General features: G+C 36.5%; 1 protein-coding gene across 5 annotated transcripts in view; it reads left to right on the top strand.

Annotated features, from left to right (window-relative positions):
• The first annotated feature begins 11 nt into the window (after positions 1-11).
• The window catches only part of AP3S1 (adaptor related protein complex 3 subunit sigma 1), an 89,876-nt gene continuing 74,490 nt past the window's right edge, over positions 12-15,397 (top strand). For 2 of the 5 annotated variants that reach the window (XM_081293536.1, XM_081293537.1), the window contains exon 1: positions 188-436. In XM_081293536.1, coding sequence (XP_081149662.1) covers positions 368-436 — 69 coding nt within the window. In that variant the 5' untranslated portion in view covers positions 188-367. Of the gene's footprint in view, positions 150-187; positions 437-15,397 lie in introns of those variants that run through there. The other 3 variants (XM_081293538.1, XM_081293539.1, XM_081293535.1) reach the window with 3 other exon arrangements.

The raw sequence follows: 15,397 nt of genomic DNA on the forward strand, positions 1-15,397 counted from the left end.
GTTGGAGCTTCCGGCTAGCTCTCCATATGGAAACTGTCTAGGACCCCTGGCTGTTACTATGGCATCTGGTGTTTTCTTACTGCGATAAACTTAAGGACGGGTTCCATGGGCAACATTCCCCTGAGCCGCCAAGTGAAAAGCACCCCTCCGCTAAGTCGGCTCTGGCCCGAAAATGTTTCCGCTTCCCTCCGCGTCTGCCCCGCCCTGGCCCCGCCCCTCAACCCCCCGCCCAGCGGCTCGGGAGCGCGCGCGAGCGCGTGCGGGAGGGGGCGGGTGGGGAAGGATCGCTGGCAAGATCCCGAGGCGAGGCTCGCGTGCCCGCCCCCGCCCTGGCCCCCAGTGCCCACCCAGTCGGCCCGGCCCAGCCATGATCAAGGCGATCCTCATCTTCAACAACCACGGGAAGCCGCGGCTCTCCAAGTTCTACCAGCCCTACGTAAGTATCCAGCCGCCGCCGATCTGGGCGAGGGGGAGTCGTTGACGGCGGGCAGCGCCCAGCGCGGCTTCCTCGGAGCGATTCCGTCCGGCGCGCTGCGGCCCTTTTAGCGCCCTGGCAGCCTCGAGCTCCCGGCTGTCAGCTTCCAGTGGGTGTGAGCCAGGTGCCCACCTCCTCGCCGGGCTCCCAGCCTCCGACGTGGCTCTGCGGGGCGGCTCCTCCGCCCGTCTGTGGGCAGGGTGGTTTCCCGGCAGCTCGGGCCCGGCCCTCAGGGGTCGGGCATCCGCAGCCCACCTGCGCCCGCTCCTAGCCCCGCGCCCTAAGTCCCGGGAGCCCACCCCGAGCGGTTGCCTTCGTGCTGTGGGCGGCTCGGGTTGGCCCCGCTCTTCTCACAGCCCCACCTCCCTTACTTCCAACCCTTCCAGGTGGATTTCTTTATGTTCGCCAGTGGACAGATGGGCTACTGTTTTTCCGCTGTAATCCTCTCATAGCGGAGGAACTTTAGCCTCCCGCGTTTCGGTGACTGCACGCTCTGTACAGTCTCCCATGGATGTTTCCGTGAGATCAACTGCCCAGTGTGACTTTCAAGGTGTCTCCTTACAAAAGAAGAAGATAAGTGAGGAGCTGATAGTTTTATCATGTTTTTCACCTGATTGTGAATTACTTTTGAAATAGCTGTTGACATTTTTCATGGCTGAAGTACGGTGATTCTATACCTAGAAGTTGTGATTTCGGCTTCCGGTTGGGCATTTTTCAAGGGAATTTAGTTTCTCTTCTACTTAAAAAGAATAGTAATATTTGTAAAACCTCTCTTTTAAAACTGCAAACGCTGTTAATATTCCTAAGTGCTCGAGGCTTTTAGGTAGTAATTTATAAATGATTGTGAAAGGGTTATATACATATGTGCCTACCTTGGGGCAAAATTCACCCCTAGGTTAGATACATAAAATTGGGCTCTGGATGGTAGGATTAATGTGAGATGTAACTATTGTGTTGTATTGGGGCATTTTGCTTGTAGCCAGAAATGAACTTTCAATTCAGTATTGAAACTGTGCCAAGACTAATACTTTTATGCAGTTAGGTCCCAGATGGAACTCATTCTTGCCATTAAAAATTAAATGTGAAAATGTCAGTTTGTCTAAAATGATAATATAGTCTGTGGAGGTGTTGGCTGAAGAGAAATCTTGAGCTTATTTATTTCCTTAAGTTGTTTTGCCTTTGCTGGTGATAGAGAATATTTTGCATTAATCCTGGGTAGTTTTAGTTTAGTGTAACTTAAATAAGAATGCTCCGTTTAAAAATTCTACATTATTCTTTAATCCAGAATATAATTCTAATTGATCCTTCTGAATAAAAAAAAATACCATTAACTTTCCGTTGTTAACCATTTCCTTAAAATGTTAATACCCTTTGTCAAAGGAATGTTTCTCTTAATCATTTTACCAGTGCCATTTTTCAGTGAAGAAAAAGTATATTCCAATAGTGAAATAGAATTCAAAATTTTATTTTTCCGTATCTCAATTTAATATTCCCTGGCTGATCAGTAATCAGTATACCACCCCTGTAGTGTAGAATTTAACCATCTACTAAAATATGAATTTAATTAGGAAATCTAGAAATACATGTTTCTTGTTCAACAGTGGTAATAAAAATATTACAGGGTGATACATTTACTCACTAGATAGCACTGAAGCCTAATATGGAAAGAGGCTTCATGGGGAAATGTAGCTAGAAGGTATAAAAGGTCAGTTTATTGGTTGTGAAGAAGTGGGGTACCAGAAGCTGTTTCTGTGTATTAGTCTTTATAAGTTGGATTTTTGCCAATAATATGCTTTCTCCAGTAGATTATAATCTATTTGAGGGTAGATATCTTTTTCATTCATTTATTCCATCAGTTTATCAGTAAATATTTATTTCATGACTTATGTGTGCAGACACTGAAGATGAACAAATATATCTGTCTTCTGCTCTTGTGGGAAGGGTGTAGACACAGCTAATAGGAAGCAGACTATATAGTGTGCCAGGTAGTAATAAATGCTGTGGAAAAAACAAAACAGGGCAAGGTGATAGGGAGTGTAAGGATGGCAGTTTTAAATAAGGTAGCCAGTTAAGTTCTCTTGAGAAGGTGACATTTGAAAAAATACTTGAAGGACATAAGAAAGCAAGCCTTGCAGATATCAGGGAAGAGCATTCCAGGCAAATGTGTAAGCCCTGAGGAGAGAATGCCTCTTTGAAGAAAACCAAGAAGACTGGTATAACAAGAGCAGACTATGTCAGGGAAGAATTGTTGGAAATGATGTTTGTTTGCATAGGGTATTGGAGTGCATTCTATTCATACTATTCATACTACCTGGAATGTCCTTCATTGCCACGTGTCCAAATTTGACTCCTTGTTCTAGACCCAGCCTAAGCATCTCATAAGTGTTCCTTGAAGTATTTTATCTTGCTGTAAGACTCCTCCTGGTTCTTAGGATTTAATTTTTTATCCTTTAAAGGTACAGTATTCTGTTTTATAGCCTATATCCTTGAAGGGAGGTATTAGGGTTTAGGTATATTGGTGTCACCCCAAGCAGTCATCAATGAATCTTTTTTTCTGAGCTATATCCCTAGCCCTTTTTATTTTATTTTATTTTTTGAGATAGGGTCTCTGTTGCCCAGGCTGGCCTCAAACTTGCCATCCTCCTGCCTCAGCCTCCTGAGTAGCTGGGATTATAGGCATGTCTCACTGCACCCAGCTTACATTAAGTCTTGAACTTAAAAAACTCTTGATGATTCTTTGCTGAAGACATTCATTTAGAACCTACCTTGGGATATAGTTCAGATTTAGAATTGACTCCCTAAATTTCCTTCCAACTCTCAACTCTCTTAGTCCTTCATTAACCAGAAGTTTTATGAATGCATTCCTTTGTTACAAACGTAGAATAGCTGTTACTTCAACAGTTTCTGTTTAAGTTGAAAGAAGTCTGATAAATCAATCAATCAATCAGTCAATCAATCTCCAGTAACATTGACAGTTTCAAGTCTAACTTAAGTAATATCTAGGGATATGACTGGGTCAACAGTTCTGTACACTGACAGTACGCTGAGGTTTGAGTCCAGCTACATTGGTTTAGCACTGAGCAGTTTTGACTTTTTGTCAACAAGTTAATACTATTACATTGGATTTTCATTCTTCATTTATTTTTCCTCATGATATAACAATTTATATGTTCGTTTCTGTTAGCAGTACATATTTCCATTTCATGCTGCAATAGATTTTTAGCTTTGATTGTGCATCCAAGCTGTTGTCATGTGTGAAACATATGAAGTCACACATCTGTTTCACTGAACTTAAGTTTTGGTTCATTCTACTAGAGTCGGATATTAAGAATTTGAAGGTGTATCCTTTTTTGTTTTTCCCTTTAGTACACTTGAGCCATTATAGCAGGAGTTCAAATGTTTTTGTCTCTTCTATTTAATGCTTAGTCACAGTAACTTTAACCTTTACTCTTTTAATATTCACCTGGCAATGTCTGTGTGCTATTGAGACATATGTTTCATAAACCAGTTATATTTTTACAGAGCTATCAAATAAGAGAAAAAAAACCCTGTGGGTTATGATTCCTGTATTATTAGTGTTCTTTGGTGAGTCACTCTAAGTAGAAATGCTTTCTTTTTTTTCTTCAAATATTTATTTTTTAGTTGTAGTTGGACACAATACCTTTATTTTATTTATTTGTTTTTATATGGTGTGGAGGGTTGAACCCAGGGCCTCACACGTGTTAGGCAAGCCCTCTACCACTGAGCCACAACCCCATCCCCAGAAATGTATTATTTTATATGAGTTGCCTTATTTGTTTCCACAGATATAAAAGATCAAGATGTGTATATGCGTGCATACACACATACCACCCCTATATAAAATGCAAGCAGGAACATTTCCAAACTCTAAAATGCCTGAGTTGCCTCAGTTTTCTTATCAACTATGTCTGATTTGTTGTTTGTCGCCAAAAACAAATCCTAGAAGGAACTGTAAGACTGTTCTTTCCTTTTTTTAAAAAAATTAACATGAAAAAAATTGAATGTATAATTTTTTTCTTTTTTAAAGAATCCTTAAGAAAGACATATCTATATTTTTTTGCTGAGGGCCATTGCCAAGTAGGAATGACGCATCGAAATTTCCTTGCCAGCGTACCCCATGTTAAATGGACTTGCCTTGGAATTTCGCTGTTGACATTGCATGTGTGTTTGAGAAAGGTGACCCTGCTCAAGGATGAGGGTGGATCCAGGATTAGGGTGTATCCTGCAGGTTTGAGGAAGTATCCCGCTCCTTGGGTTTAGGGCTTTCCGGTTTAAGACAAGTTTAAGGCGTTCCCAGTTTAAGACAATATGGGTTTTAGGGAAGTTCCAGGTTGAAGATTATTGCTGCTGGGAATAGGGCGTTCCTGCTGCCTGAGTTCCCGTTGAGTTCTCCTGGAATTGAGAAAGTATTTGGGACGTGAATTGTGCGGCAGAACTTGGATTTCCCCAGAACGTGTGTGTGTAGAGGCCGGTGTGAGTTCGGGAATAAAGAATTGCAGTTTGAATCGACAAAGCTGTGTGGTGGCTTGTGATCTTGTGCCCAGCAAAGACTGTGGCATTTTTTGATAGTCTTTTTTTAGTGACTATTACAAAAGTGTGGTGGATGTGATCGTTAAACTTACTCTCTGATCAAGCTGTAGTTATTAACAGTTCTGAGTATTAAGGTGTTAGTATATATTAACATAGTATTTCAGCTTTTTTATTTAGAAGGAAGTTACAGATGATTTGTTTTACTTTAATATTTAGTAGAATGCTTTTGACTACATAAATTGGATTTTATGTTGCATCACTCCAATGCCTAAAAAAGAACTGTATACATTATAGGAAGTGCAGAGCAGTAGACAGATTACAAATTTATTTGCATCAGCAAATCAATGACTTCCTTATAGATCGAGTTCCTTTTTCTTTCTTTGTTTTACTCATCATAAAATTACTGTTATCCAAAGGCTGGTTTCTTTCCTTGTCAATTAAATCAGAAAGACACAGTGATCTGTTTCTTTCTGGGAATGTATCTTTTTTCTCTCTAGTCTGGTTAGTCCTACCCAACACCAGTATTACTTCTAACCATGAAGGGTGGAAACACAGATAAAATTGGTACATTTTGGAAAGTTGGAATAGAGGAGTGGATGTTGCATTGATCATCCAGGGGTCCACTATTTCCTCTTCTAAAAAACTTTAAAAATTTTATTATTAGTAAGGTATAGGTGACAAAAATTTGTCACTTTATACTTATGGTGTGCAACATGATGTTTTGAGATATATATATTATATATATAAATGGGTAAATTAAGCTGATTAGTGATTAGTATATATATCACCACTTTTCCTTCTTTATTAGCGTACATTTTTCCTTTCAATAAATAATATTTTTTCTTTTTTTTAATTTTAGTTTGCTTCTGAAGTTTTTGATATCAAGGAATGGTTCTTTGTCACATGTAGTCTGGAACATGTGCCACAGTAAATCCTAGTTCAAAGTATTCCTTATATAAAGCAGTCTTTGGAAAATTCAAATTTTGATATGGTCCCAACTTTGTATGCAATTTGCCTTAAGCCTTGCTTTTTAAGAAGTTAAGATTAAATCTATTAGAAATTATATTGTAAAGGAGAAATTCTTTATCCACATCACTGATTTTTAAATTATTTATTGTTTGACATTTTAAATAAAACTTTTTAAGATTATGTAGAAAATACTTGTGTTAAGATCACTGTCATCCTTGATTCCATTATACACAGATAATTATTAACATGTAGCATATTTCCTCCAGTGTTTATTAATTTTTCCTCAGTTTCTCAATGAAGGATATATACTTTTTTTAGAAAACTGAACTCATACATATAACCTAAGTTTATCAGGGCCCTTCCCTTTTATGATTCCAAGGGTAAGTCTTAGCTAACTTTTGTTGGAAAGTCAGCACCCATTCTTGTCCTTAGCACTTGGAGTCTTTGTACTTGTGGATTATGAATTTCTTTACTGCTGCTTATGATCCAAGGCAATTCTGAATTGTAGACTATCTTCAGAGTCCAATCCCCTTCTGCCTCTTGTTACATAAGAATAAGTTACACTTGTTCTTTCCTCATTATTTTTACCCTGTCAGCCTTCTTATCAAATATTTTGAACTACAATATAGGTAAATTTTTCTGAAGGATCAAGAATCTCTTAGAAAAATATTTCATTATAAGAGGAATAAAGATAATTTTAGCTAACAGGTGTTTTTGTAAGACTCCAAGTGGAGGCACTTCTAGAGTTGGCCTTGGGAAGGAGGAGTGGCCTGTGGGGAAACTACCTGACATGTTCTTACTTGGCATTGTTTTCTCGTTCCCTGCCCATATTCTTCCAAAAAGTGTTGTTTTTATGGCTCTGTTCTAAGCACTAATAATACAATGATAAGTAAGACAGATGTTATTCCTGCTCAATGAGTTCACACTCTAGTGATAGGAGGTAGAAGATTAAAAAAAATTATTTAAGATTATGACCTGTATATGAAGAAAAATGAATCACTGGAAGAGAATGAAGAGTGATGGGGCAGAGGTATGTTTTAGGTAGGATTATCAGGGAAAGCCTCTTTAAGGACCTGACATTTGAAAAGAGAATGAGGAGAGAGTTCTGAGAACAGCAGAGGAAAGAATGTTTTAGGCTGAAAGAGTCAGAAAGCACCCTGAATGAGGCCAGATGTGATGTGTTCAGGTCTAACAAAAAGGTAACCTGAGTGGCAGGAGATGAAGTCAGAGGAAAAGATAAGGCCAAATCATGCCAGTATGCCTCATTGTGCCTGCCACTTCTTCACAACTTTCTGTCTGATGACATCATCCCCACATGCCAACAAGAGGAGCTATTTCTGCTTGAACCCTACTTGTGATCTGCACAATTAAATAGTGCCTCTGCTGAAAAGTTAATGGTTTTGTCCTCTGCTCAGTTTATTTTCTCCTGTTATCCTTAGGCTCTGGAGAGAGAGGAGTGCTTGTCTTGTGAATGAAGGTGAAAGTGAATGTTCCTATTCTGTGCATTCTCTATACCAATGAGACCTTGATCAAACAGATTCCATTCTTGTTGCCTGTGAAGTAACAAAATGCAAGAAGAAAAGAATGTATTTTTCTGAAACCTCTCACAGTCTTAATTTCATGTGAACAGAGTTTGTGTGAAACCTACTAGAGTACCTCCATTATTGTGCTGAGAAGCATTTGTGTCTTTCCTGCCTTACTTGAAGCCCGATGTAATTACAAAAATCACTAGCTGTCACAGTTCATTTTGCTACTCAGGAGGAAAAGGCTTTTTTTCCAATGTTCTTTTTCAGTTGTTCAGTATTTTGATGTCTATGTGCTTCGTGGGGAACTGTACCAGTTTATCCCACTGTATATATCCTATTTTCTGTCATTAATGTATCTTAATGTGGTATAAAATGGCAATGAAATAGTTTTTATTGTAGTAGTACATGTATAATACAAAACTTTTTTAACCGTTTTTAAGTGTGTAGTTCTCTGTCATTAGGTAAATTCACATTGTTTTGCCACTGTCCGCCCTCCATCTCTATAATTTTTCATCTTTCCCAATAGAAACTCTATATAAATATTAAACACTAGCTCCCTGTGTTAGTCTTTCCATTGCTGTGAAAAAAATTCTGAGATAATCAATTTAAAAAGAGGAAAGATTTATTTTAGCTCATGGTTTCAAAGTTTTTCAAAGTTCAGAGGTTGGTTGATTCTGTCGCTTTTCAGCCTATGGCGAGGCAAACACCATAGCAGAGAGCATGTGGCAGAACAAAACTGATTATCTCATGGCAGCCAGCAACCAAAGAGAGAGAGGAAGGGTGTACCCCTAGTAACCTCACTTACATTAGGCCTTACTTCCTATAATTTGCTCCATCTCCGGATAGTGCCAGAGGCTGGCAACCAAGCCTTTAGCACATGGTCTGTGGGGGCATTTCATATTCAAACCATCATAGCTTTCCTCATTCTCACCTCCTAGCACCTGGCAGACTTCCTTCTACTTTCTGTTTCTACAAAATTGACTACCTCATATAAGAGGAATCACAGGAAGTTTGTCATTCTTTGACTGGCTTATTTCACTTACCATAATGTCCTCAAGGTTCACCCAGGTTATAGTATGTTAAGGTGAAATAACATTCCATTGCATGTTTGTAAATGCCATATTTTGTTTATTCGTTCATTTAGCAATGGATGTTTGGCTTGCTTCCACCTTTGGCTATTGTGAAAAATACTGCTATGAACTTAGGTGTATAAATATCTGGTCAAGTTCTTGCTTTTGGTTCTTCTGGATGCATACTTGCAAGTAGAATTGCTGGATCATATGGTAATTCTTAGAAAGAAATTATTGGTGTATTATAATTATACATAATAATTATACACAATAGCAGGATTTGGTATTACATATTCATATGTTCACACAAGGTAATGATATAATTTGGTTGATTTCATTCAGGTACCTCCCCCTTTGCCTCCTCCTCTCTCTCTGGTAATTCTGTGTTTACTTCTTTTGAGGAATCACCCTATTGTTCTCAACAAAGGCTGCACCATTTTGCGTACCCACCAGCAATGCCCAAGGATTCTGGTTTCTCCAAATCCTTGATAACACTTGCTAGTCTCTGTTTTTTTTTTTAATATTTATTTTTTAGTTGTAGTTGGACACAATACCTTTGTTTTATTTATTTACTTTTATGTGGTGCTAAGGATCGAACCCAGGGCCCTGCATGTGCTTGGCAAACTTTCTGCCACTGAGCCACAACCCCAACCTGGTCTGTTTCTTTGTATTAGCCATTCTAATGGGGGTGAAGTGGTATTTCCTTGTGGTTTTGATTTGCAGTTCTCTAATGACTAGTGATGAGGAATATCTTTTCATGTGCTTATTGGCCCTTTTTGTATCTTTGGAGAAATGTTTATTATAAAATAATTTGTCTATTTTTCAATCTAGTTTTGTTATTATTGATTGAAGGAGTTTATATGTTCTGAGTGTTAGTTTCTATCAGATATAAGATTTGCAAATATTTTCTTCCATTCAGCAGAAGAATTATGAATTTAAATTTAAATCTTGATGAGTTTCACCTTATCTGTGTTTTTCTGTACTTTCTTGTGCTTTGGGTACCCATATCCAGAAAATTATTTTTAATGACAAATAGTAGTTTATTGTATAGTTTACGGTAATTTATTTAAACAATCTTCTGTGTACTTTTATTTTGAATAATATTTTTTAGATTAGGATTAACTAAGAAAATACTTGTAAAACCTGACACCTAAGACTCAGTAATTGTTATCAAAATTAATAATAAGAGTTACTTTTATTATTAGTACTATTTGCTGCTTTCCTTGGTTGGAAAATCTTGTCGCCAGGGGACTATAGAAAATCCCAGAGATTTTTCTCAAGTACTTCTTATTTTCTCAGAATGAATTGTCTCTTTTATTTTTCTAAACAAAGAGCCCAGTGTTTAAATTATTTGGGCTCTCTTTTGGAATGAACTCCTTCTTTTTAATTTTTTTTGTAAGTTGTAGATGAACATAATACCTTTATTTTACTTATTTTGTGGTGGTGAAGATTGAACCCAGTGCCTCACATGTACTATGTGAGCACTCTACCACTAAGCCACAACCCCAGCCCCTGAGTCACTGGGGTTACAGGCATGTCCAGTTATCTTTTTATTATTGAGCTGGAAGAGTTCTTTATATATTCTGGCTGGAAACAGTGCAAGCCTGTAATCCCAATGGCTCTTAAGGCTGAGGCATGAGAATCCTGAGTTCAGAGTCAGTCTTAGCAACTTAGTGAGGCCGTAAGCAACTTAGCAAGAGCCTGTCTCAAAATAAAATATAAAACAAAAAAGGCTAAGGATGAGGCTCAGTGGTTACGATTGGTGAGGATAATGACATATTAACTGTCTAATTACAGAAAAAGTTTTAATTTTAAACTTACCTTTTATGACATGCAAAAGGATAGGAAGGGAACACAGGAAAAGAAAGTTGTATTAGTAGATTTCTGAATTAGTAGAATTCTGAAGACAAACTCTTTGTTTGTCTTTATTTTTCAGTCGTAATTTAAGAAATATTTAAAGTAATAGGTTATTGCCTTTATGTAATGCAGTATCTTTAAACTGATATAATGTATGAGTTATGACTAACTGAAATGTATCTCTTTTGACTTTTGTTATGAAACTATGGAGTTAGGAAAGTTGATCAGCCTAAAAGCAAGTTCCGGCCTTCTTTATGAAAGCTGTTAAATTAAATTGATTATTAAAGAGAGGGCAATTGTATTGTGTCATTGGAAACCTTAGCATAGAATTTGCTTGCTTGATTAAAATTTTAAGGCATTCTTTCCCACATTGATTTTCATTTTTTTAAAATGTTGTTTTAATTGACAGTAATTGTGTTTATAGGGTACAATTCAGTAATTCAGTGTTTTGATCTATTTATATCTTTTAGAAAGATTGATCAAGCTAGTTAGCATATCACCTCATCAACTTACTTTTTTGTGATTAGAACTTTAAAAATCTGTTCTATCAGAACTTTTGAAACATCATTAACTGTGATCATCATGCAGTACAATGGATACTAAAACTTATTCCTCCAGTGTTAACTGAAGATTTTACTCTTTGATCTCTACCTCTTTCTTCATCCTTCCCCATTCATACCTTCCTCCAGTCTCTGGTAACCACTCATATTAATTCTCTTTAGTTGAGTATTGCCAGCATTCTGAGAAGATTCCAGATGGCAATCTTGATGTTCATATGAGAAATTATTTTCACTGTTAAAGTAATGAAACAGCAAACTTAACACATTTATTATTTGTTGACAAATGGTAATATAATGTAAAAGGATAACTTTCCTCAAAAAAAACTCCCTATAATTTTTTTTGGGGGGGAGGGGATATTGGAGATTCAACCCAGGGGTGCTTAACCACTAAGCCACACCCACAACCCTTTTCATTTTTTATTTTGGGACAGGGTCTCTCTAAGTGATTTAGGGCCTCATTAAGTTGCTAAGGTTGCCTTTGAACTTGCAGTCCTCCTGCCTCTGCCTCAGTTGCTGGGATCACAGGTGTGTGCCACAATGCCTGGCCTCCCTATAAAATTTTTGAACTGTCCTGAGAATTCTAGAACTTATTTTACAGGTGTAAAGTTTAGAGGTAAATACTTAAAAATAAGTTGTTACTGTGTGTTTTCTATGTGTGGGTCGTGTTCTAAGAGCTTTATATATGAACTCAGTCCTTATAACAACTCCATGAGGTAGACACTGTTATTTTCTCCATGCTCCAGACAAGAAAAACTCAGGCACAGAAAGCATAAGTGATTTGCTTAACGTCTCACAGTTAACACTGGGCACATCCAGTAATAAACATATACAGTCTGGTTGCAGATTCTGTATTCTTTTCCCCCACATCTTAGTTTTTAGTTTGTTTTCCCAAGTTATAAGTACACACAGGTTAAAGAATCCAATAGTTCTATTTTATAGGGTTTATTATGAAAAATATCATTCCCTAACTTGCCCCTTCCTACCAATAACTACTTTTAGTTGATTATTGTAGTATTTCTGTACATGTCTCTAAATAACATGCTTATTTTGCTGCTTGACTTTTCACTTTATGTGATCTCTTTGCTTCTGCTACTGAAAATAATTATTTAGCTCTCCCACAACTGATTCCCAGTGCCTTCATAGTTACTTCATTGTTGGGTGAGGTCAGTATTTATTATTTTTGGAAGGGGTTAATTTTTAATTTTTTAATTTTTTCTTTTTAGTTAGACATGACAGTAAAATGTAATTTGACATAGCATAAATACATGGAGAATAACTTCCCATTCTTGTGGCTGTACATGATATGGAGTTACACTGGTTGTATATTCATATATGAACATAGGAAAGTTATGTCCAATTCATTCTACTGTCTTTCGCTTTTCCATCTGCCCTCACTTCCCCAGTATTCAGTGTTTACATTAATTTATTATGGAAAAATGCCTTTAGGTGAGCCATGTTGCAAACTGTGCTTAGATTTTTTTTTTTTATTTCCTGACATTTTATTTTCCTTGAAAATAATTGCTTTTTCCTTTAATCTAGTTTTTTCCATTCAGTTTTCACTAATTTACATCTTTGCCAGTTGTCTAAATTATATGCATCTGTTGTTATTTTCATATCTTTAAGAAATCTCTCCTGAAATCTTGAACAGGAACCATCTGTCTCAGTTGTATGGCAGTTTCACTGCTGTGGATCTGTTTTCATTAATTCTGGAAACTCTTCTCCTTTTTCCTCAGGAACATTTTTCAATTTTCTCTATATTCTTTTTGAATCTCCTTTTATTCATCATTACTCTGAACTATTCTATATTTCTTATCATTTCTTTTCTATTTTCTGTATTTTTACCCTTTCACTCTATTTTTTGGGTACTTCTCCATTATATTTTCTAGTTTTTCTCTAAATGTAAAAATTTCTCCTCATATTTTCACTTTCCACTAGCTGCTATTTTATTATTGTATTTTATGTAGTATGTTTCTCTCCTGAGAATTTTTAAGATACAAAGTTCATATTCCCATATTAGAATTTAGAGCCTACAAAGGAAAGTTGAACGCATTATTTTCTGTACCTAAAAGGAATATCAACAGGACCAAAGGAAGAAGAGACTAATTTTACCTGACATAGTTAAAAAAATAAAAAATAAAAACCAAACCAAACCAAACCAAAAAAAAAAAAAAAACTTCATAGAAATGGTAATGACTTAAAAAACATGGTAATGACTAAGCTGTGTGTCTAAAAGGGTGTTGTTAGCAAATGGAGTGAGAAAGGTGTTCCAAAACAGAAGTGAGAAAATATAATGGGAGTGAATGGTGAGATATGCAGTGTGGTTAGAGGAGATTGGATAAGGGAGAAGAAATAAATAATGAAACTTCAAAGGTATGCCTAGATTAGGTTATATGGACCTTGGAGATCTTTAAGAAAGGAAGTAAATATTGTTTGTTTGTTTTAAAGGAGGTAATGTATTTGGTGCTGTGTGTAGGTCAGTTGAGTAGGAAGACAGGTAGCAGAATAACATTTTGGTGGTTCATATGGTATTCTGAGTAAAAATAAAAATCTGAGTTGAAATAATATGTTTGAATCTAGCATTACTGTTGTTTATGAAGAATTTACCTGCATCTGGACATGGGAAGTGAAAGAAAGGGAATTATCAAGATTTTTCATATGGAAGATGATAATTGGTGATGCTATTAGCTGAGACTAGAATATAGTAATAATATTTTTAGGAAAAATGTAATGTTTTTAGTCTTTAACATGTAATGTTTCATATGGTTTTGTGGAAAATAAGTAGAGATGTCTGTCTGGAAGCTGGAAGTACCTTGTGAGCAACTCAGAAAAAAGGACAGCCTTCTTTTAGGCACTGGGAACATAGGAGAATTAAAAATTAGGAAGATAGTAACATACTACTGTTGTGAAACCACAAGAGTAGGTAGATACGATGATCCATGTAGAGCATTTTGCTCTACATGAAGACTAGAAGGAAGTGGGTGGGATATGATTAAGCACACATAAGGAAGGAAGAGGGCAGCTGTCTCACACAGTGCTTTTGTTCTTCTTCCTACCTCTTTTCTGTGAAATGCTGAGTATATATAAAAGAATATTTACATGTTAAATATATGTAAATTATAGTCAATAATAACCTAATTGCTGTATTTAAGAAAAATTACTAATACCTTTGAAGGTTTTCTGTTTTCCTCTCTATTCAGAGATAACCACTATCTTAAATTTTTAATTTAATTTTTTGGTGCTGGGGATTGAATCCAGGGCCTTGCACATGCTAAGGACGTGTTCAACCACTAAGCTATAACCCCAACCCCACTGAATTTTTAAAAATATTCTCTTTTCATTTTGATATAATTTTTTGTTCTTTTTTTAATTTTTTTTTATTCTTTAGTTGTAGTTGGACAAATACCTTTATTTTATTTTTATGTGGTGCTGAGGATCAAACCCAGGGCCTCGCACATGCTTGACGAGCGCTCTACCGCTGAGCCACACACAACTCCAGCCCCCATTTTTTTTGTTCTTAAACAATTATTGTTTTGCATCTTATTGAACTTTACAAAGATAGTCACAGTGTATATATTCTTTTGGAACTTAAATTTTTAAAAAATTGTGTTCATTAGTTTTTGAGATTGACTTTTGACATATTAGGTTCAGTTATAATCATTTTTAATACAGTGTATTATTCTTTGCATGAATAAACCAAATTTGTGTATAATCATACTATTAATATTCTGTTGATACAGAGATTTACATTGATCAGTTTTATAATATTAAATCAACTTGGCATTGATAGAATCAACTCACTTTAGTGATACTTTATGCACATTTTAAAAAATGAATTGTGTTTGATTATTGGGGTTGGTTTCTAGGCTCCGTCTCCTATGCTTTGGAGACTGTTAGCTCTGATGTATGGGTGCTAGAAGATATACAGAGAGAACACTGGGCACCTTGAAAGCCAGGAAATGTCCTGGATTTTCAGAACTGCCTGGACATTACACTTAGTGCCCCTAAGGGCCATTTCTCTTGTATTATCTAAACTGTCAGATTCCTGGTCACTGCCCCCTAGAGGACAGGCTATCAGGGACAGAATTTCAAGATATTGGCTTGAATTATAGATAATCTCTCCTGAGAAAGATGTCCACAGAAGGAGGAGAAGAAGATGTAGTTGATTTTCAGGTGTGTGTCCAAGGTCAGGGACTGTACTGAATTTTTCTCCCAAACTACCTTGTATTTAGAACTTGCAAAACTTTACTTTTACAAAGTGTTTAACATATTTCAACTACTTTATTTCATTTTCTTCTTATAATAGACAGTTTTAACTCTTTAAAATAATATATGCTTTGTGTACCCCATAGTCTTCCCTCTTTTCTTATACTTTTGTCTAATTTATGCTAT

Source organism: Spermophilus citellus (genome assembly GCF_964194105.1).
Source record: "Spermophilus citellus genome assembly, chromosome: 1".
NCBI lineage: Eukaryota > Metazoa > Chordata > Mammalia > Rodentia > Sciuridae > Spermophilus > Spermophilus citellus.